The sequence below is a fragment of the Mus musculus genome, chromosome 2 (genome assembly GCF_000001635.26).
Source record: "Mus musculus strain C57BL/6J chromosome 2, GRCm38.p6 C57BL/6J".
Taxonomy (NCBI): domain Eukaryota; kingdom Metazoa; phylum Chordata; class Mammalia; order Rodentia; family Muridae; genus Mus; species Mus musculus.
Genome location: NC_000068.7, coordinates 69,084,584 through 69,108,284, shown reverse-complemented (window position 1 = coordinate 69,108,284; position 23,701 = coordinate 69,084,584). Strand labels below are relative to the sequence as shown.

The following is a 23,701-nucleotide window of genomic DNA, read 5'->3' as shown; positions in this document are numbered from 1 at the left end:
CACAGCAGGAATGCTTTGTATGACCGAGTTGGTTCTGAGTTTAGGCGTCACAGAGCCTGAAGGGTAGGCAGCCTTCATCAGAGATAATGTTAGACCATGACTCCTGCCCTTAACCACAGTGATGGTGGCATCTGTACCATGAGGATGGTCCTTTAGGAACTGCACCCAAACAAATCAATTTATTCAATAATGACTACATTCTTATTGACAATTATTTAATGTTAACTCTCAATTACTATACTAATAGAGATATTCACACACTAGCTCAAACCATTGCTATTTGGGATTGTAATTCATTCTATATTTAATTCACATTTCTTTTCTTTTCTTTTCTTTTTTTTTTGCTAAAATTACAAATGGCACTGGAAGACATTCTAACAATCCTCTAGATGAGATAGCTTTTAACATTTGCCAGGAAAAAAACTATAGGCCAGATCATCAAAAATTCTTTATTATGTGCCAATTTCTTCAATCTTCCATTAGTTTCATTAAGTAATATGAACAGGAAAATAAGATACTAGGATATACATCTGCATGTTAACATGGAGTACAGAAAAAAAAATCCTACAGTGTGGCAAGTAAGTACTTTATTGATTTTAAAACTGAAATAATTTGAATTCTTTCCTACATAACGCTAAACTATAGCCAGCATTTTAACCTAGAGGGCCTTACGAGCTTCAAGTAAGTGCACTGGTTACTTAACTAGTCAATTTTTATTTTGACACCAGGTCTCACTGTGTAGCTCAGACTTGCAGAAATCTTGCATAAGCCTCCTGAGTCCTGGCATTATATGTCTGTACCAACACACTCAGCTTCATTTGACTAATTATTAAGTTGGATGCTCAGAGGAGCCTTTTGACCTGGCTTTATGAAGCCTGGCCTTCAGTGATCCTCTAGGGGCGGGGCTGAGAGACAGTCTCAGTTTCTCAATGGCATTTCTAAATTACTGAGACTGAGGGCTTCTCAAATCAGATCTTCTCTGCACAATTAACAAATGCAGCAACTCGAGGGCCTTGGGATCTACTACTGGGAAGCCACTAGGGACCAGGGACATAATCATTTCTAGGTGTGTAGAGATGGGGAACAGTAAAATCGGAAAGCTACTGTTCCAATCTAACTAGCGATGACCTAAATATCACACACAGCTAAGCCTCACCCCAAAGCCCTCTGAGGTGAGAATGAATTCATGTTGACAATGTCACTCAAAAACAAAAGAGAACAACAATGCACTTAAGATACTGAGGCAACAAATGACTGGGGGATAAGAGTATTTCAGCTTAAAAGCATGAGTCATAAAGACGTATTATGTAAGTTCCATTATATTTATAAATCTATTAGTTTCAAATTAATGTGCTAGTACAGGACACCAGATGCAGAGAGTATTAATTTGCATGCCTAGTAAGTTGATTCTAAATTACATTTGGAAAAACCCACCATTATGATACTGTCAAAGAAAAAGGGGGGAATTTAGAATGTCACAAAATAACCCAGAGGAAAGAGCCCATGGACGAGAGGGCCCTTTCTGTGTTAGGTTTAAGCACCAGGGGCAGAGGACAAACCCTGAAGCCAGGGCTGGGGAACGTAATTAGTGATCATTCCTTCACAAAGATGACGGAATCACAGTTAGAGGTAAGACGACAGGGCCGGTGGAAAGGAGAATGCCATAAATACAAAAATAATCTAATCTACTGCACTCACTCTCCACCTTTAGTTATTGTCATGCCCCAGGACGATGCATGCTGATTTAATTTATATCCAAATGAGAAGAAACCTGAGTTCAAGCTAGGCATGGTGGTGCATCTGGGCATGCAGGAGGCACACAGGTGAGTTCAAGGCTGGCCTGGTCTACAGATTCAGTATAGTTCTCTCTATACAGAGAGACCCTGTCTGGAAAAATTTAACAACAACAACAACAACAACAAAAAAAAAAAAACAAAAAAAGAAAAAAGAAACATGGATTTATTTTGAAGAATAAGAAGTCATGGGGAAAAAATGAACCTTATCTCCTATGAAATTAATTTGTCAAAATACTCAGGATTTATATATATAGATGGTGATGCTGAGGACTGGCCTTATAGATCATGCCAGGTTGCTCAGATGTTTCCTGTGGAAGGAGCTGAGTTTGTGGACCGCACCGAGGACAGAGGGCAAGTGCTACTCTCTGTTTTCTGCAGATCCGGACATCTGTAGCCCAGGTCTCCTTTCCGCACTGCATGGATCGACTGGCTTACTTCTCTCACCTCACACTGATCTGTTTCAGTGTTAGCCAACATGTTAGGGACCAATAGAAAAGAACAAGTCCCTTCCTGTTGGATCAGCAAGATTCATTTGTTCCCACAAAAGGCAGTGATGAAACTCTCCCTGATACCTTTTGCAGACCATGGAACCTACAGTGGCCACAAAGCCCCCAGTAGTGTCAGTAAGTTAGACGGCAGGAAAACGGCTGGAACAAAGCACCTGTGCAACCCTCCAGCAGGCAAGTGTCACCCCAGAAGGAAGAGAGAGGACGAGAACTTACATGCAAAGGGTTCCACTTCCCAGCCTTCCAGGATGGCAGGAGGAAGAGAACAAACAATGAAGTAAGAAACCAGTGTGGAGAATGATCTGGAAATGTCCCTGCTCGGGACGAAGGGGCTGAGGCTCTGGAAGATATATTTACGTCAGCCTCTCGATTCCATTTTAAAACAGACTTAAGTAAGTTTTGTAGGAAAAGTTGCAGATGTATTTATTCCTTGTTTTGAGAGAAAGAACTACTTCAATGTGCACATGACACCTAGCAATCCTTTTAACAAAAGGAAATACATTACTAAATCAAATTTCTGCTCAGCATAAATAATCAGAGAACATTAAAGAGACAGGGAGAAAAAATTCCACAATAAATAATATGCCATCATTAAATGCTAAATTGTAAATACAGATCTATGGGTATCATCATCAACAAAGCCAACAGAGAAACTTTTTTAAAAAAAAGAACCAACGAGAAGGAAATAATTCAATTTGTGTTTCAAGGAAGTTTGGGAAGAAATAGCACCGATTTTGATGAAATCAGAAACAAGTGATTTCAGAGGAGCCAAAAATACCCTGACATTTCTGGGACGTACTGGAGAGAGTGGGTTTTAACTTACCTTGCCTTTTGAAACAGTTTTGCAAGCTATTTTTACAATCAGGTAAGACCAGAAGCAGTTCAACCCTTGTAGTAACAAGAGCAGCAGGTTAAAAACCCACCAGGAAGGGTAGGGTCCGACGATCTCCCAACTTTCAAATAATGTGGTATTCAACACCCTGAGGAGGAGAAGAAAGGCATTACTGAACACAGCTGGTTCTCAAAGGAGTCCTACTGATTGTGATGGAGCACAAGGTCAGCAGACTCCCCCAGCTGCCTCCTCCCTTCCAGGGGGGACAGCCCGAAAGAGAAGCAGGCCCGAGGAGTCATCTCCTGCTGTAGTGCCCTGACTGTTCCAATTGAGTTATTTTAACCCATTCACTGTTTAAAAAACTGTCACTTTTTCAAGTGTGCACTTCGGTGGCACTGTGTAAACTCACAGTATTGTGTAGGAATCACCACCACCCACCTTCGGATCGCTTGCAAAACTCAGACCGCCCTTGAACAGCAGCTCCCCACCCTCGCCGTCTGAAGCAAGTTCTATTCTATTTTCTGCCTCTGAAAGCTGGGCTTCTAGGGCCTGTTTGTGGAATCATAAAATAGTGGTTCCTGGCTCCTCCCAAGCACAGGAGCCTTAAGGTTTATCCATTTTACATCAAATATGAGGACTTCTCCCCTGAACTATTTGCACCCAGCACACTGTGTTTACATATCTATCCACCAGCAGACACGCAGCCTGCTTCCATCCTTTGGCTATGGTAAATATTGCTTCTAAGAGTCTGGGTTCACAAACATCTGTTCTAGCGTACACCTTTTGACTCTCCACCTAGAAGTGAAATCCCTGAATCTGTCCAATGTCCCCTTCACTGTCACCATTCATGGCTCCCTCTATGAGTTCCATTCATCTTTTAGATTTGATTCTCTAACAACTCATTAAGAAGGCCTGCATTGTCTTTCAAGTTGATTTTGGCTTTCTGCAGTGAGAAGACCACCACCCAATGTTACACTGCAAGGGAAAAAAAGGTGCACCAGGAAAGAGATGTTCAGAGAAGACCACATGCCTCACACAGCAGGGATTAGAAAATGCATGAGAGCCAGGCTTTTATCTGCATGTGATCCCATTAGAGGGCTCTTAATTTTCTAATTGTTCCCCTGGGAAAGAACCGAAAATTAGAAGAAATCCTTTGAAAGTGACGCCTTTATGTGAGTATTTGAAAGATTTATTTCTAACAAAAATTATTAGGGTATAATGAATGTATTTAGTTTTTAAAGTGTGTTGGGATATATACTCGAGTTAGGAAAACCAACCAACCAAGCAATTCTATAACTTGTCATCAGAGGCAGCAGGTAGCCATGAGAGGTAGATGCCATGAAGTCTGGTTCTCCTGTCGGCCTGTGATGCTTCCAAGTCCTTGGAGACTGACTTGTCATCCAGACCTGTCACTGTCACAGTCACATGACACCCTTCCACCCACATGATTTGTGGGTCACCTTTCCTTCTCTCAGTTGTCACAGGGCAGCCTTTCCATCACCCACAAGGGCAGCAGCGCTTTGTGTGGGACCAATCAGATTGGACAGGCAAGGCAGGGCTACACCTGGCACAGACTAAGTGGCTAAGAGGTTGGACTGTGCTTGAATTTAAGGCAGGGTCTACTTATACAAGGCCAGAAGGAAAAGATGGAGAGAACTTAAACAAACAGTATGATGGATGCCTTCAGAGAGGTTAAAAGAAACACTTCATGAATTCACAAAAATCCTCAGAGCAGTAGCATGAGACTGAATTTAGAAACTAAAAGTAGTATTGTACTTTATACATACTGACATATTAATACTGGGATGAATATAAGGAAATCTATTAATGTTATATTAATAGGCCAAATTAGCACAAACCTAATTATTTCAATGACATCAAAGACATTTGATAATGTCCAGTTCTCCACTGTTGAGGGTTTGTTTATTTGTTACTTCTTATTTATTATTACTTTTTTGAGACAGGATTTCTCCATGTAACCAACCCCTGGCTGTCCTAGATTTGCTTTGTGGACCAGGCAGGCCTCGACTCACAGAGATCTGCCTGCCTCTGCCTCCTGAGTGTTGAGATTAAATGCCTGGCCATTGTTGAGTTTTGAAAATGGATTTCTTTGTATGATTTTAATAAGCATTTGAGCATTTTAAAAAACAAGAGTTACTTCCTTTAAAAACAGAAACACACCATGGAAGTCAGCATTAGTGTTCTCATCAGAGGTTCTGGTCACTCAATATGGCAAGAAATAGAAAGATTTCTATTTAGAATATTTTATGTACCAAACTATAAGTATTTTAAAAGTAGCAAACAATAGAAATATCCTGATATAAAATTGCTAACAAATTAGTTTTCATCTCTAGTCCAGAAATTATGACATGAATCTAAGTATTAAATATATTTTTATTTCTAGTCTACCTTTTGTGTTTAGGCATCTCTTGCATATTCTGGGCCAGCAACTATGACTAAGTTACTTCTCTGGCCCTAAAACATATTTTAAGAATTTTTAATAATGGAGGGAAAAGTCATGAGGGAGAAAGAGAAAAGGGAGGGAGAGGGGGAGGGGGAGGGGGAAGGGAGAGGGAAAGCCAGAGAAAGTAAGAGTGTACATTAAAGCTGTTAAAAATCAAGTTGGCTTTCCTTTGGTAGCTCAGGGAATTTTATAATTTCCTTTTTACATCTTCTACTTTCCAAGATCATGACAAAAATTTTTTTTTAAAAAAACACTAGTTATTTCTGAGAAAGAGTATATTGGGATAATGTTGACAGTGCCACCTTGTTTGTGCTAAGTGGCTCTTGTTTCTTGAAATGTCACTTTGCAGACCAGGGACCATTAGGTCTAAACAAGGCTAAGTGCCAAGGCTGTCAGGGAGGGATCTTCGCACCTTACACCTTCTATTTCCAGCTGCATCCAGAAGGAGTGACTCCCATTTGTTTATCTAGTAACCAAGTAAATAAGCTCGAGCAATGTCTGGGATAATTACAAAACCTTTACTATAGCTCTGCTTCTTAACATACACACTATACAGACACATCAACTGTATCGTTCTGCACAGCACGAAGTAGCATTCTACTGGTTGTAGGCTGGGAGCCTGTCTCACCATTAGGGTTTCAGAACCAGTGCTGCACATGGCTTAATTTGAGCAGGGTGTCAGAGCACTGGCTGGTGACATGATACTCACATTCATTTCAGAAATGAATGCATCAGCTCTTCTATGACAGATGTCTCAGAGATGCCACTCAAAAATAATGCGACTTCTTTGAAAATTGACTTGGATGCTCACAGAGTCCCTTGGGAAAATTCTCTCTCTCTCCCTCTCTCTCTCTCTCTCTCTCTCTCTCTCTCTCTCTCTCTATCTATCTATCTACCTATATATCTGGGAAAATACTATCTATCTATCTATCTATCTATCTATCTATCTATCTATCTATCTATCTATTATCTGTTATCTATCTATCTATCTATCTATCTATCTATCTATCTATCTATCTATCTATCAATCATCCATCCATCCAGTCATCACCACAGGAGCTTGGTAAGGAAAGTCACCAAAGAACAGCTAACGTCACTGACACCTGGATTCTGAAAAATAGCAAACCTAGACTGTTCTGAGCAAACTTCCCTTTTTGGGACAAGTTATTAAAGGATGATGTCAGGATCTTACTCTTTCTGAAAGATAAGACCCAGAAATATGTACTGTGAAGATGCCACTAAACCCCCCTGGTGACAAGATTCCAGGAGAACGGATGCCTCTCAGGGAGGATTGACTAGGGCAGGGAGGAACGAGGCAGATGGGAAACTGGAAACCTTCATGTCCTCGTGTGGGTAGTGATTGCATGGGATCTAAATACATAAAATTGAGAAATGTGTCTATCAGGGCAAGCTGTATCCTCAAGGTCTGTGCATCACACAATAAATGTGAATCCTACATCTATAAAATGCAGTGGGAGAAATTTCTCTGTGTCATGCAAAATGAACATAATGAACACCATCAACTTGCAATGTCTGGTCTGTTTAATTACTGTGGCAGTACAATGGGGTTTTCCCCACATAGTCTCTGTTCAATGTATTGAGGCTGAGAAAATGATATTTTTCTTTCCCAAATAATAGTTCTTTCCCCAATAAAATCTCGGTGACAGTACAGGGAGACAAGGGAGAAGCAAAGACCTTTTATTTTATTTTTTTCTCATTAAGGCAAGGCTCACTTAACCACTAGATGGCACACTAGGAGCACACAGAGCATGCTCACACGGGATTATTCGGCCAAACCCAGCACAGACCACACTTGACCCTTCTTTCTCCAAGTTCCACTAACCACTGGGAGATGAAGGGTCTTTATGTGAGACTCATTCTTGCTACATGGCTCTGCCTGGACACAGATGCTTGCAAGGAGCCCACCCAATTCCCTAGAGAAAAGCAGATGCCCCACTGACCCCTCAGAGCTTGACTGAGGTTATTTTAGTAGATTTTAATGAATCCTAAGAATAGAATCTACTTGGCTTTATAGTGACTTTTGCCCAATCTTATCTGTTATGGACACTTTTTTAAATTTGGTTTTGATTGAAACATAGAATAAATATGCTGGCAGAATGCACATATTTCTGCAGAAGAGTTTATAACATTGTTTTTTGTTGTTGAGCAAAGAACCCATAGAGCAATCTTTTTTTAATAAAACAAGGAGATTTTCATTTGCATCTAGAATACCAATACCACTTAAAGCACTCTGCTTTCTCTCTTCAGTTCACTATTCTGGAGTACTCATGAGAAATTGCCACTGACATATGATCTTGAAGAACCACGCCCGACAGATGAATGAAATACTTATAATATGATGAAATGTATTTGTATATATGGTATATATTTCATTCATGTTGTGACTTCAAAGCACGAATTTATATTTTTTATCTTTATAGCACATACTTATATAGACATTCACATATTCAGTACCACCTATCATGTTTTTCAAGTACTCCCGTGACGTAAGTGATAGAAGACAGTCCAGGAAGTCTTACCGTACAAATGTGTTACAGGTAGATTTGATTTTTAGTGCTGGTTGAACCAGGACTTCCTACATGCCAAGTGGGGACTCTATTGCTGAGTTATGCCCCAGTACTGGATGCCAATTCACCCAAGGGCAAAACTATGGCTCCTCGCTGTGGACAGCATTCTCTGCAAGATCATTAGGCCCACAATGAACATTCAAAGACTGCCACGATTTCTTCTCCAGACACAGAAGTCAGGACTTGGTCCCAAAGAGTGCCACATGCCAGAAAAGACACTCTGAAAGGGGAATAACAACTCAAGGCCTAAACTATATCTTGACAAGACTGGCCATTCAATACTTCAACAGGACTGAAGGGTGTGTGTGTGTGGTTTCTCCCTTTCTACAGGGCAGCCCTCCCACACTTGGACTTCTCCACTGCTGGTGTAGTTAGCAAGTACCATCCTGGGAGGGTAGCTTGGGGGTCTGATGCCTGGTCTCACATTTGAATAACTGTTCCCCTTGCCTATCTGTCTATGGCAAACATGGATGTGATTTCTTTATCCCTGGCAGGAATCTGAACTTGAACCCTGGCCTTTAGAAACAGATGTACTGACTCTATCCCGGCATCATTACAGATGAGACATTCAGTCAAATATACTTTACTTTAGTTATACCCTGGCTGGACTGAAGAACCAGTCCTGTATCACATCTCACCAAGTCTAACTGGGGACTTCCTGGGCCGGAGCAGAGGCTTTTCTCAGCCCACTCTCCTCCCTGTCTTCCGCATCTCCATGCTGGCTGTTTCAACACCACTGAGGCAGGCCTGCTTCCACCCCTGCCTGTGTGGTCTGTTGTTGCTTCCCTGTTGGTAAAGGTGACTTTTGCTATGTTCCTTATTAGCAGTCCTTCATTGAGCAATTACTATTGCTGAAAGTGTCATATTCGTTACATACATCATTCAGTCTTGCTAGGTATAAGAGTCGATAATCATCGCAACGCTGTGTCTGAAACCAGGCTCCGGCATTGCACATCCAGTCATTTATTTAATTCTCACATAAGGTTTTAGGGTAAATCCTCATCCCTCCCCCCAGTGGGCACTCTTATCTCTATTGTTCAGACAGGACACTGAAGCACAGAAAATGTAAATAGCATGGCCAAGGTTGGGGTTGGGAGATGGAAAGAGAAGAGATCTGGGCAGCCTTGGGTACTGCACTAGGCCCCCGGGCCACTCCTGCTCTGTTCATGCTCCAAGCTCTCCTAGTTGTGTGCCAGCCCCTTACCCATTGTTTATGCTCAGAGCCAAGCCATTGCCATCCCACAGCGGAGGTGGTGCCCCATGGGTCTGTTGCTTGGCACATGGGCAGAACATCTCCTCTGCCTGTTACTGCTTGCTCTGGTTTCCAGAGAGACAGGCCTTAGTCTCAGCCTCTGGCTTCTCATAGTCATATTCCAGTTTGTTCCCGCCTAAATGACCAGAGTGGGTTTAATTTAATTGATTGCCCCACCTTGGCCCATTCCTTTAACCTTTAAATCCCAAAACGATTATCTTTCCTACTGACAATCAAGTAATGCCTTTCACTACCACCTTGACATAGATATGAAATATTAATTATGTAAGAAAATCAAAGACTTCTTTCTAAATTCAGCTCATAAAACAGGCGTGTGAGCCCTCTGCTGCTTGCTTTGATTTTCTCTTTGGAAGGGTCGAGGCCCATGCACATCTCCGATATCCTCGACTTCAAGAAAAGAGCACAGAAGGCCAACTCTTGCAGCAACGTGGAAAGCTAAGAGCAGAGACTGCAGGGACTTATTCCTTCACTCTTCTTTCTTAGACAGGGTCTTGCCATGTAGTCGAGCGGGTCCTAAACTTATGGTGTGAGTATTGCAGGTATCATGTGGGCCCCAGCATGGGGCCTTGCCGAGAGCTGGATGTGAGATGTCCTGGCCCTCTCAAGGAGGGAAATGCTTTCCAAATGCAGTGTGTTAACTGCATGTTGATCACCCATTTAGAACTTCTGGAATCCAATGTCAGAAATCAAGTTTTTTCTTACGCTAACGTTATATACAGGAAGCTTCAGGTTTTAGAGCATTCTGAACTTTTAGATTAGAGAGGTTCAGCCATAACATCTAGTCACTAACAGTTTGGATAAAGGCTACTCAGTCATTAGTAGGCTGCTGTGAAATCACTAAAAATTCCAAACACTGAACACATGTCACTCATGTGTTACATGTCATAAATATAGCATACATATCCTCTAGCGTGCACATGATACCGGGCCTACAAGAGAGCCAAGCTCACTCAACCAGCATGCTGACAGATAAGATGGTGCATTGTTCTTTGCTCCTTCTTGTCTCCATCATGTCTCCTTAGCTCTGAGACTCTGACCCTTGAAACTTCCAGTTTCTTGGCTCTATATTTCACATGGTCTTTCCAGTGTTTCACTTGGCAGCACCCACACAAAAACTCTGATCTGTCTTATGATCCCTTGCTCTAGTGTGCTCATTGTGACACTGCCTGGCTTCCCAGAATAGTTGTAGGCAGTGTTTTCTCTCTCTCTCCCTCTCTCTCTCTCCCTCTCTCTCTCTCCCTTTCTCTCTCTCTCTGACATTTTCTCTGTTTTTATTTAAAATTTCAAGGACATAATTTTATATCTTATCTTTACGAAATGTCTCTGAAAATCTTGGAAGTGCTGCCACCAAGATCAACTGTATCACTGGCCTGCTATCTTGAGAGCTATTCTGTACCTAATGGTCTTTTAGTACTTTTTCCTTGGCAAGAGAAATACAGTAAACATTTTTTTTTTTTTATACAAAGACTTAGCCCTTCAGAGTAAGTCAAAATTTACTAAACTAAATTGTGAGATGCTAAAAAACCAGGAGGATAACATAACCAAGTTCCAAACTCTAGAATTATAAATACAGAGATTTTGATATAACAGAATGCTCTTTTAGGGTTTATGACTTTGGAAGAAATACAACACAGGAAAAACTCCATTGAATAATAATAAGGCAATTGACAAGCAAAGACAGTATTCTGGAAAAAAATAACTGAAATAGTGTTAACTATTGGAATCATTGCTACAGAGTGTAACAGGCGTGTTTCGAGTGTGGGCAGATGTGGGCTTACTCAGAAAGGAGCTGACAGTTTGCACATTGCGTTTCAAGTAGAAGTCAAAACACTGTGTTCCCGGCTCAGATCCTGCACTTGCCAGTTGGGTGCCTTACTATTCTTTTATAAACTTCAGTTTTCATGTCTGAAAAGTAAAGGTCTCAGATAATGTGATTACTAAAAGCTTCTTAAGCAAAGAGATAAAGAGCTTCAAGACACCTCCTCCCAGGTCTACCTAAAATTTCCCATGGTCTGATTGTTTCCCTTCAAGCAAAAAATTCCCCAGTGGAAGATGCATTATTCTTAAGTCATTCATGAAACTTTGAACTCAGCCGAAGGAAGCCAAGAAGCAAGCACAGGCTTTGTTCTGTATGAGTAAAACTAAAGAAGACTGCAAAGAAGAGAAGTGCAAAGTTGCATTTAGGAGGAACTCATGAAGCACTCAAGGGCTTGAGCAAATGTTCCATTTACAAGAGCAAAGCTTTTCTTACCCCCCCCCCCCAGCTTCATGACACTGTGACATAGGGTGGCTTTCTGCTGAAGCAGACTATAACAGCTACAGGGATTCCTAGCAAGCCCCCAGCTTAACTGTGGTGCAACTTCGAGACCCACCAGGCTCCTTGTCAGGGTGTCTCCAGCTTCCACATTAACAAGGCAGCAAGGAATGCAGAAGGCTTGCCAGGCATGAGTTGGCCCTAGAACTCAAGAATCCATAGTCCTCTCCTCATATTGCTGTTCAACCTAACAAAACTAGAAGCTAGAAACGATAGATGTTTATGATGTTACTGTATCTAATTTTAAATCCGTGTGGAAGACTGTGGCATGGAATATGTAACTTGATACCACAGGACACACCCTGTCATAATTCAGCCCACCTACAGATCCATTTCCAAGCCATCCTAGATGCTTTATTTTGTGCTATGAGTTCAAATTTCCATAGAGATGCCAAATGGCATTTCCATGTTGAATGTAGGCTTGTGGACCTCTGCTGAGCTGCTCACAAATCCTTGTGGATACTTTTTGTTCTCCTGGCCCTTGCTTATATTTAAGACATTCTACCTCAATGTTATGTGCTTCTCTGGTTTTCCTGCACTTGTCTGTAAACTTATGAGTATTGGATTATGCCTTAATCCATCTTAGAATCCTTCTCAGGAATGCAGTTACACTGGTGTGCAAAGAGGTGAGCAGTGGTTGCATGGATTTGAAGTGATGTCATTTTTTTCTTCATACTCAGCATATTGGTCATGAGAAAAGAAAAGGTCTTAAGAATACTGACTGATGTACTACAGAGAAATTGTGATAAAAACTGCATGGTATTGGCATAGTGACAGACAAGTAGACCAATGGAATAGAATTGAAGACCCAGAAATGAACCCACACACCTATGGTCACTTGATCTTTGACAAAAAGACAAGTGGAAAAAAAAACAGCATTTTCAACAAATGGTGCTGGCACAACTGGCGGTTAACATGTAGAAGAATGCAAATTGATCCATTCCTATCTCCTTGTACTAAGGTCAAATCTAAGTGGATCAAGGAGCTCCACATAAAACCAGAGACACTGAAACTTATTAGAGGAGAAAGTGGGGAAAAGCCTCAAAGATATGGGCACAGGGGAAAAATTCCTGAATAGAACAGCAATGGCTTGTACTGTAAGATCGAGAATCGACAAATGGGACCTCATAAAATTGCAAAGCTTCTGTAAGGCAAAAGACACCGTCAAATAAGACAAAAAGGCCACCAACAGATTGGGAAAGGATCTTTACCTATCCTAAATCAGATAGGGGACTAATATCCAATATATATAAAGAACTCAAGAAGGTGAAATCCAGAAAATCCAATAACCCCATTAAAAAATGGGGCTCAGAGCTAAACAAAGAATTCTCACCTGAGGAATACCCAATGGCTGAGAAGCACCTGAAAAAAATGTTCAGCATCCTTAATCATCAGGGAAATGCAAATCAAAACAGCCCTGAGATTCCATTTCACACCAGTCAGAATGGCTAAGATCAAAAATTCAGGTGACAGCAGATGCTGGCGAGGATGTGGAGAAAGAGGAACACTCCTCCATTGCTGGTGGGATTGCAAGCTTGTACAACCACTCTGGAAATCAGTCTGGCAGTTCCTCAGAAAATTGGACATAATACTACTGGAAGATCAGCAATTCCTCTCCTGAGCATATATCCAGAAGATGTTCCAACCGGTAAGAAGGACACATGCTCCACTATGTTCATAGTAGCCTTATTTATAATAGCCAGAAGCTGGAAAGAACCCAGATGCCCTTCAACAGAGGAATGGATACAGAAAATGTGGTACATTTACACAATGGAGTACTACTCAGCTATTAAAAAGAATGAATTTATGAAATTCCTAGGCAAATGGATGAACCTGGAGGGTATCATCCTGAGTGAGGTAACCCAATCACAAAAGAACTCACATGATATGTACTCACTGATAAGTGGATATTAGCCCAGAAACTTAGATACCCAAGATATAAGATACAATTTGCAAAACACATGGAACTGAAGAAGAACCAAGACCAAAGTGTGGACACCTTGCCCCTTCTTAGAATTGGGAACAAAACACCCATGGAAGGAGTTATAGAGACAAAGTTTGGAGCTGAGATGAAAGGATGGACCATCTAGAGACTGCCATACCCGGGGATCCATCCCATAATCAGCCTCCAAATGTTGACACAATTGCATACACTAGCAAGATTTTGCTGAAAGGACCCTGATATAGCTGTCTCTTGTGAGGCTTTGCCAGGGCCTAGCAAACACAGAAGTGGATGCTCACAGTCAGCTATTGAATGGATCACAGGGCCCCCAATGGAGGAGCTAGAAAAAGTACCCAAGGAGCTAAAGGGATCTGCAACCCTATGGGTGGAACAACAATATGAACTAACCAGTACCCGCCAGAGCTCGTGTCTCTAGCTGCATATGTATCAGAAGATGGCCTAGTTGGCCATCATTGGGAAAAGAGGCCCATTGGTCGCGCAAACTTTGTATGCCTCATTACAGGGGAATGCCAGGGCCAAGAAGTGGGAGTGGGTGGGTAGGGGAATGGGGGGGGGGTATGGGGGACTTTTTGGGATAGCATTGGAAATGTAAATGAAGAAAATACCTAAAAAAAAAAAAAAAGAATCCTGATTGTATTTGTATGTCTAAATTCCATTTGCGCTCTTGTCCTGGATCCTCTGATGGCCACACCAAGAGCCTAGATTTAGGGATACAAAAGGTGGTCTATTTTCTTTAAAAAAAAAAAAAAAGACCTCGATTAACTAGTAAATATACACACGATTTTAGAGTCTGTATAATATATCATAGCTTCTCAATTGTGAGTCATGACACCATTTGAGGGCTTGTAACTGACTGAATGGGAAAAGAAAAAACAAAACAAAACAAAACCAAAAAAAAAAAAAATCCTAAAAAAACACCCAACAAACCAAAAACCAAGTGTGAAATGACTATGTGTTTGCCTGGGTTCCATCACAGAACTGCACTGCAGGTTTGGTTTGGAGCTCACGGGTCACCACATGCCACCACATGTACACAGTGCTACAGAACACTCTTATAAGTGCTTCAGGTCAGACTGTAGACTACTGTACACTATCAACTGCAGTGATTTTACTGTGCAAAGAAAGCCTTCTGCTGGAATAAAGACATAATGATTCAATTACAGGAAACAAAGGCTTTTAATATTTGATTACCGTCATTCTTTAGTGTGCCAGTATCAAATTTACACTGAATTGTACTGCATCAGAATGTCTCATTTTATTTTATTATTTAAAAATTTAAGGGTTAGTTTATGTGTGTGAGTGTTGGCATGTATGTATGTATGTATGTATGTATGTATGTATGTATGTATGTATGAATGTGCGCCACGGTGCCCTGGATCTGGTGTTAGATGTAGCTGTGAGCTGTTATGTAGGTGCTGGGAACTGAACCTGGGTTCTTGAAAGAGCGAGTTCTCTTAACTTAACCTCTCAGGCCCAACAGGTTGGATTTTAAAACTTGCTGATTCACTTGCTGACTTGAGCTTCACTGAAAACAAAAATTAAATCATTTTGTTTGGGGATAAGAACAGAATTTTTAACAATTTCTGGAATGGCCCTAAACACGCTTCTGTCATTTTGTGCTGCACACTGATGCTCAGTGGAGTTTTCACCAATGACAACGATAAAACTAAAGCATGAATCAATTCCAAAAACCGTCGGGGATGCTCTATAGCCTGCTATACTAAGTGTCCAGCTGAGACTTAATTCTGAACTCGAAGACATACAAGTACATATACTTCGGCAGTATGACATTTTGTTTTGATCTTTAATAGATGATAAATTACACGTATTCCAAAGCACTGCTTTAAAATACATTTCCTTATGCCTTATCATCAATGAGTGTCTGAGATGTAAACCTATGCTACGTCCCTTCAGTCATGCAAAAGTTTCTTGGGTCAACATGGGTTTCTAATGAAAACATTACACTACACTACACCACGTGTCCACGGAGACAACAGCATCGGCTTTTAACTGTAATGGCGCCTTTCTCTGTAATATTTTGTCTTCCTTTATCTGAAGAAGTCAGAGGTCAGGCTATATGCTTATTTTTCAAAAAGCTAAAACAAGACAGTGGTTTCCAACCTGTCATTTGAGTGCCCTGGGACTGTCAAACCCATGAAGTCTGGTCTGTCTTCAGAGTAGACTTTCATAATCTGGGGTATAGTTTGAGCAACTGGAATTTTAAAACAATTCCTAGACAATTTCCATATATAAGTAAGTCTGGAACTCACCTGTTGGCAAGTTTTTTTCTCCTTTGGTTTTTAATTCTCTTTGCACTTTTAAACCTAGAACTGTACTATATTTAGTACAGTGAGTGTGTGTGTGTGTGTGTGTGCATGTGCGTGTGTGCACACCCACGCACACACACGCACATGAGCAATAGAACATGTAGAGGTTTGAGGATAACTTTGTGGAGTTGGTTATCTTTTACCCCCAGGGATTGAACTCAGGCTGCTGGGCTTGGCAGCAAGTGCCTTTTACCTGATGAGCCAGTTCTCTGGCTCTTAAAACCTAAAGTTTTGAGTAACAATTCTGAATAACTATTTATTCACCTATCCCCGCTCTCTTCCAGTAGAAGTGTGGCGATTTTATGGATCTTTTAATGATTGTGTGTGACTCAAAAATCTGTTTAAAGTTTTGTCCCCAGCCTGTGTTCCCCGCAGTCCTTAGGGCCCCGGCAGTTCCCCACGTCTACAGACTGCTTTTAGCACTTGAGCACCCGTCTTCCTAGTTTCTTCCTATCCTATCCTACATGGACACTCCAAGCTCTTGTTTAAACTTCCCAGATCTTGATGAAACTGTCCTTTGAAGGAAAGGTTAGAAGCATAAGTCTTTAAAACGCATTCAGAGAAGCAAAGCCCAGTACAGTGGAGAGGAACACACAGGATCAGGAAGAGGGCCCAAGGCAGAGGAGACATGGGGTGCTTAATCTCTGTCCGCAGGCAGCTCAGAGGGAAAGCGATAAAGTCATTTCTAAACACCAAACAGCGCAACACCTACAAGGTCTCTATCTTTTTGGACAACTCAATCTCTATTCAGATGTAAGGCACTGTAAAGGCATCCTTGGTCCATTTGGGTTCTGAATAGCTCACTTAGCCTCATGTTAAATACCTAATAACTGGGTGTTTGTGGTTCAAAATTCATATTGTAAAGATTTGGGTTATCTACTATTCATATTGCTAAAAAGGTACTTTGCCTGTTCCTGAAGGCAAATAGCCTATAGCAGCCATATTCTGACCACTGTCTCAATCCCTTTCCTCTTTAAGGAAAGTGATCAATTTAACTCAACATCCAGCTGTTGGCACTGTGACAAATAACCCATAAAAACATAGGTTTGTCACTTACATAGTTTCCCCAGTTAGGCTTGTTCAATACTGTCATGTTTTCTAAGCTACAGCATAGGCCTCATTACTTTCAACACACCAGATAAAGCTATGTAAGAATAGATTGCAATGTTTCTTTTTGAGACAGGGTTTCCAATGTAGCCCAGGCTAGCCTTAAACTCAGGATCCTCTGGCCTTAGTCTCTCAATGGCTGAGAATACAGGGATTTGCCACCATTTCCCGTTCATTTTTTAATATACAGGATTCTTAGGTTTCAGGTCCCAACTCACCGTTTACTTGTACTTCTTGCATAAAGACAGAGAATAAATTAAGGCTCCTGATGGTCTCTTTCACCAACAAAGTCAGAACAGGCCTCACATAGTGTAAGGCTCTTCACCAAGCTGTAACTTCATTATTTAGAAGAGTTTCATTCGAGAGATTGTCAACCAAGGTATCAAGGATAATCATGACCACTAGAACTAAATTTGCTAATGACTGACAGGAAGCAATTCATATAAACCTCAAACACTTTACACAAAGGTCCTCAGTGGCTCCTAGTCTGCTGCTGTTCTCTATCTCAACCTCGCTGACACCCCTCCTTCCTGAGTATCCATCTTCTTTCTACAGCAGGAATAGGTGAGGCCATGCCACGAGGGGGGTGGGGGGTGGCGGAGGGAGTGCAGGTACAATTTCACAATCCCAGGTTTAGTCTGGGCATGGGAACGTTAAGACAATTCCAAGACAGGCTCAACACTCTTCTGTCTGACCGCTTTGTGTGACCAGACAGTATGTCTGTTTCGTTTTAGGTTTTGGCCCAGCATCTCACTGTTAACTGCTGTGAAGTATCAGCTCTAAAAGGGAAATGCCTCTGTGTCCCAGGAGATCTGCCAAGGTCCTTAGAATACCAGGTGCTAATAATGGGAGGTTTTTGTTCAGTTTTCATTGTAAGAAAATGGACAGAGGAGAAAGACCCTATCGTGGCCTACGGAATGTCTTTGCTAGACACTCAGATGGTAGAATACAGAACTAAGCAGGGCCACTCCTCGCATTCTATGCAGTGTTTCTACCACAGGTATGATTTTCCAGTATGTTGCGTCATGATGACGGTCTTAGGCCTGTTTACAACCAAGACCAGTTTTAGGGAAAGCATTAGACATGCAACACACACACACAAAAAGACTGAGAAAGTTAGAATCCTGAAAATAGTTATTAGGAAGGTAGGCAGTAACAGATGGCATCTCACATTGAGGCTGACACAGAGTGAGTACGGAAGCTGTTTAAAGCGAACAGTCGAAGAGGCAGAAGCAAGGCAAACTGCAATGCCAACAAAATACTAATGTTGTGCGTTTTCATCATTGCCCACCACGGTTGCTCTCCCTCTGCAGAGTAAGACAGATGACAGTCAAGTCGAAGCTCACTTTCTCCTCTTCTCACTAAAAGTTGGGCCCTCGAGAACCACTGAGCAGCCAGGATTCGCTCACCCTTGTAAGTGAGACCTATGCTGATGTAATCAGAGGCCAAGTTTCTGCCTTGGGCAGGGGCTTCTGTGTTATTTACATGCCCCTTGGAGCAAGCCCAGTGTTTAGAATGCTATTGCTGTTTTCTAAACACTGCTTATAAAGACCTGCAAGTGCCATAGCCATGACATATGCCTGCCTGTGGCACAGAAAAACATTCTCTTTATAGATAGTCTACTGCCTTGTGAGCGCCACGCTGAATCCCACAGTCTAGATTGTTTGATGACTTTCCACATTGCTTTTTCATTTTCTTAAAGCTGTAAATCACATAAGCTGCCAACCTTGTATTCCTTCTGGGCATTTATGAGGTACTGCCATAGCCAAATCTATATTCATCCCTAGTCCTGTTATATCCCCAACACCTCCAGCGATGCTCTGCCGGTGGTACCATTAACCACCGTAACTCCGGGGATGCTCTGCCGGTGGTACCATTAACCACCGTAACTCCAGGGATGCACTGCCTTCACCTGCTAGCTCTGCAGATCCATAAGGTGAGGCTAGAGTGAGTAGGTGACCCCAGGGCAAAATGGAGCGACAGTACCAGGACTCAAACACACACAGAGTTTCCCCAGGGTCTAGTTGCTGTTCATCTTCTCTCTTACCTGCAATTGTTTCAGTCCTCGTTAGGAGACTTGCATCAACATCACCTTTATGTATCAGCCTCTTTCCCACAGCCCCCTCAATTACTGGCTACATGCACTATCAACCTTCTAAATGCCTCCGGTCCATGTGCTGTCTAGTACCACTCTGCCCTAAGCAATCAATCCTCCCAAGGCAGGTCCTGTGTGTGATACACACCAGGTCTCTAATGAGACCTTGGTTCCCAATGGTCAGAAACAAGACAATGGGAGCAACGAAATCATGTGGCTGTCAGGATGAGACTGGTTCTATAATCCACATGAGTTTGAAATTAGACTACGGCCACATAAAATCTCAGAGTCATTACTTAACTCTATGAAGACCCCTGAGTAACCAGTAGTTGAACAAATCCAGACTTCAGATAGCAGCTTCAAAGGCCCTCCTCCAGGAAGCATGGCTGGAGACTAGCACAAGCAGGATGGATCCCAACAGCAAGGGATAGATCTTAACTACACTCACCACACTGGAGTGAAGTGACTCATGCCCGCCTTCCAAGATAGTAAACTCAAAGAGAATTTTTCCATAATCAGAATAGTGTTAATATTTTCTAATTTTGCAGAATTTCAAGGTACACAGAAAATACAAGGGCAGCAAAGTCTTCCTTCTGATGTTCCTTTGAGCTGTGCTTGGTTAAGGCTTGCCTTCATCGGCTGAGAGTCAGTGCTGAGTGAAGCATTTTGAATGACATGCACATCATAAGAAACACATACAATTTTCTTGCATCTTGGACCCAATGTTCTAGAAAGGACAGAGCTCATTTTCCCCTTGTTCCTCTTCTGACATACTGAACTTTTCAAAATCAGCTCTGACTTGGACCTGGAGCCTGAGGCCCAGCCTTCGAAAGCTCGGTTCCGTCATCTCTCGTGTCAACCTCCCTTCCACACCAAGCTGGGCAGAGACATCATTTGCATCGTGTAACACTTAATTAAGGATTTAATTATTTATGCTTAGCAGGAGCAGAAGCATGAAATGGCAGCAAATGAAAACTAAGGTGTGGGAGGAGGGGTAGATGTGTCCATTTTGCTCACTCCTTCGAGCCTTGGGGAATACGAATCCTCTGTTCTTTTGTCCTTACCTAGGACTTATATCACTCACCTTGCAAAGTGAGAGCATCTTGTCACAGAGCTGGTGATACAGCCCTTGGCACTGTAGTGCTTCACTTCAGACTCTTCAGGCCTGCCTACCTACACTCTTCACATCTACAGACACTAACAGTAGCTCACAATCACCCCGTTGCCCCATTTGGATCATGGCGCTCATGAACACCTCTTTACACACAGCTTGGAGGCCACTTACGTACCATCCTTGCACTGACTTGCTACCACAGTGCCACTTTAGGGACAAAGAGAAATTGCTCGTTTTCAAAAACACTGCTTAATACTGAACTCAGCTGGTGTATGGTGGCTGCGTATTTACTATCTTCCTTCATCTGGTAGATAGAGGAGAAAGGACAAAGTCATTTGCACAAGCCCATCACACTCACCATTCATCTCGTTAACCCTGTCAATGGCCACAAATGCAGATAATTTCATGCAGGAATCTAACTACATCTAATCAATTCATTGGTTTTAGACACTGTGAGAATTTGTTTATATAATCTCCCATTTTCTCTTATGAACTTCCTGTGATGGTTGACATTAATGAATTTAAGAGAGGTACAGACTTTTATTGCAAAAAGGGACATATTTTTCCAAAAGGTAGCTGCAGAATATTTTCTTTCATACATGAGGGAGGGAAGGGGAGGGAGAAAAGGAAAGCAGAGAGAGGAGAGACAGAGACAGACAGACAGACAGACAGACAGACAGATAGACAGAGAGAGAGAGAGAGGGTTGGTACTTGGGGGAGATGAAGTGTCTTTCAGTAAGCCAATATTGAATTTCCCATTGTTGGCGCTCAGCCTGTCTCTTGGGAGGCACTTAATTGAATCAGTCTTGAAAGGTTTCCATTGTGTTTTTCCTCAAACCCTCTTATGGATTGCAGACACATTCACAGCGTGCACGGCTCTAGTGAAAGATGCTGGCATCCTATTCCTCAGTCTGGTCTCTGTCACAACTGTTCATGCCTCTGAAGAGGTTGGCATGCTTTCAGGTCAAGAGGAGGTTAAGACAGACAGGCACGTGAAGCGATGGCTCTTCACAAGAGATGGAACAAAAGTGCCAGGGAGAAACATGCTGTCTGGTCCTTAAGCTGCAGCAAAACCGTGAACGAATGCTGAACACAAGAACCAGAGCCACATGTCTCCCTGACAAGGAGCAGAGGCCAGGAGGCACAACAGAATTCTCCTACAGCTTCTGAGGGCAAGGGAACCTAGAGTAATGGGCACTGACAGGAAAGGGCAGGCACCAGGGGCACTGTCACCAGTATGTCTGACATCTTCCTTCTGGCTGTTCAGCACTGTCTTTACAGAAGTCTCATTTCAATCCAAGACCCCATGAGGAGATGTTAGCTATCAAGGGAAATTCTCAACGAAATGCTGCAACTGAATTATTCTTAAAATCTCCCATCCTAACTTAAGCAGTCTCTGGCTTTAGCCCTATTCTCTATCCCACCTCACATCCTGTCTAAAGCCTGTAGGTGTTTGATAGGGTCTGCACAAACCCAGAAGGCACAGTGCTATGTGGTACTCCAAGACTTGCCAGGTACTTCTATGTGTATTCTTACTTAATACACACCAGATCCCTTTGTGAGAAAGATGCTATTAACTTGCTTATCGTGGAGGTAACTGAAGTAGGGAGAAAGAGTTATGAGCTAGGTGTAAGGAATATATTAGCATCAGAATTAAGACATAAACACGACTTTTAATTCTTAGTATAACACTATTTCCTCATTAGCTCAATTAAGATACTTTAATAAAAAAAAAAACACCCTTAAGCTACAGGGAAATAGCTTTCAAATATCCTTGGCTAGTTTGTGTTCAATGCTTTAACCTAGCAACCTGTAGCAAAGACTCTCATACAATATATATTCTCTCTCTCTTACTCTCTCTCTCGCTCCCCCCCTCTCTCCCTACACACACACACACACACACACACACACACAGAGAGAGACGTGTGTGTGTGTGTGTGTGATAGTTTTAGTAACTGGACAATAATGCACATAAATATATTTATGTATCTTCTTTCATTTTGATTTTCTGTAAATTACATCCCTCCCATTCAGTTTCTTTACAGCGTTTTCAAGCATAGCTGGGTTTTGCTGACGCTCTTCCCATCCTCTTCCCTTCCAATGTCCATGGCCTTCCGCAGCCCCCTCTGCCCTTCCAGCCACCTGCTGCTACTTATGACTTGTTTTCTTGTCTGGATATGGGGTCAAGGCTTTCGCCTTTTGTCAGCTTTCCTTGCAATATGTTCTTCTCAAATGGCAAGTTCAACAAAACAGATTGGGTTGCTGTGAGTGAGGCCTTAAGGGCAGTTAGAAGTTGCCTGTGTGGGGTGGCTGCAGCTTTGTGATGTTGCCTTTGGTCTTTGTGACTCCTTCCACCTATGCTTCATTCAACACTGATGTTCTCTTATTACTGTTTCTGAAATAAGAACTTACTACGTAGCCCAGGATCGCTTGGAACTCACTATGTAGCTTAGGCTGGCCTCAAACTTGCGACGATCCTGCTGCCTCTGGTTTCTCAGTGCTGGAATTACAGGCGTGAGCCGCCCAGTGAGACAGTGGTTTTGTTAGATACTTGATTGTTTTGTTTTTACAAAACACCAAGCTCAGTGTTCAGTTTGCTTTGCTTTATTATATCATTTTTTTTCTTTCCTTTTGAGCTGTCAGCCTTGAAAAATATTTCTCAAGTGGTGTGGTGATAAAAATCTCAGCAGCACTTGATGCAGCACCCAGAAATGGCTTTAGTCGGAGCCTTACACTCTTGGAGCCTTGAAGTGGTCTATTTTCACAAACTGGAAGAAACAGAATTAGGGTGTCAGCCACCCCCTCCCATCCGGAGAGAACTGTTCTATAAAGACTTTTTAGGAGGTTGAAATGATATCTAAATCTACCATGCCTTTTGTTAAAAGCATTAGCTAACATTAAGTTGTACCAGCATGGATTCTTTTGAAAAAGTACAGCAGAGCTTCAAAGTCCAGTGCTGCCACAGTTATGGAAGACATCTTGGTCTTGGCAAGCAAACAGCACACATACATGGTAAGGATCTGCTTTATATAAGAAGGCATGCACCATAAGTGCTTCGTCTTGGAAGTAACTGATTCTTAATTTATCTTAATTTTATCTCATAGGGCCTACGTTTTATTTTACTTTTAAAGGACCACTCTGCCTTATGCTTAAGAAGCTGAAATTTCAGAGCCATTTGCTAGGATAGTAATTACACATAAGTGGGAGAACTTTTTGAAGTCAACAATAAATGTCTGATGCTGTGGAAATCGCAGCTTGACTCCCACACTCGTTCTGTAGCAGGAGGCATGCAATGAATTGGCCCTTTTGAATTCTTTCCCAA

The 23,701-nt window shown here is 42.0% G+C and overlaps 1 protein-coding gene across 4 annotated transcripts in view; it reads right to left on the bottom strand.

Moving 5' to 3' along the window:
* Cers6 (ceramide synthase 6) overlaps window positions 1-23,701 on the bottom strand; it is a 253,140-nt gene that overhangs the window by 6,000 nt on the left and 223,439 nt on the right. For 3 of the 4 annotated variants that reach the window (XR_374464.4, NM_001347161.1, XM_017318074.1), the window contains 2 exons: window positions 3,126-3,282; window positions 2,519-2,542 (listed from right to left, as the gene is read on the bottom strand). Coding sequence is in view for 3 of the 4 variants with exons in the window: in NM_001347161.1 (NP_001334090.1) it covers window positions 2,519-2,542; window positions 3,126-3,282 (181 nt within the window). In the remaining variant the exon portion in view is untranslated. The remainder of the gene's footprint in view (window positions 1-2,518; window positions 2,543-3,125; window positions 3,283-23,701) is intronic. The other variant, NM_172856.4, reaches the window with a different exon arrangement.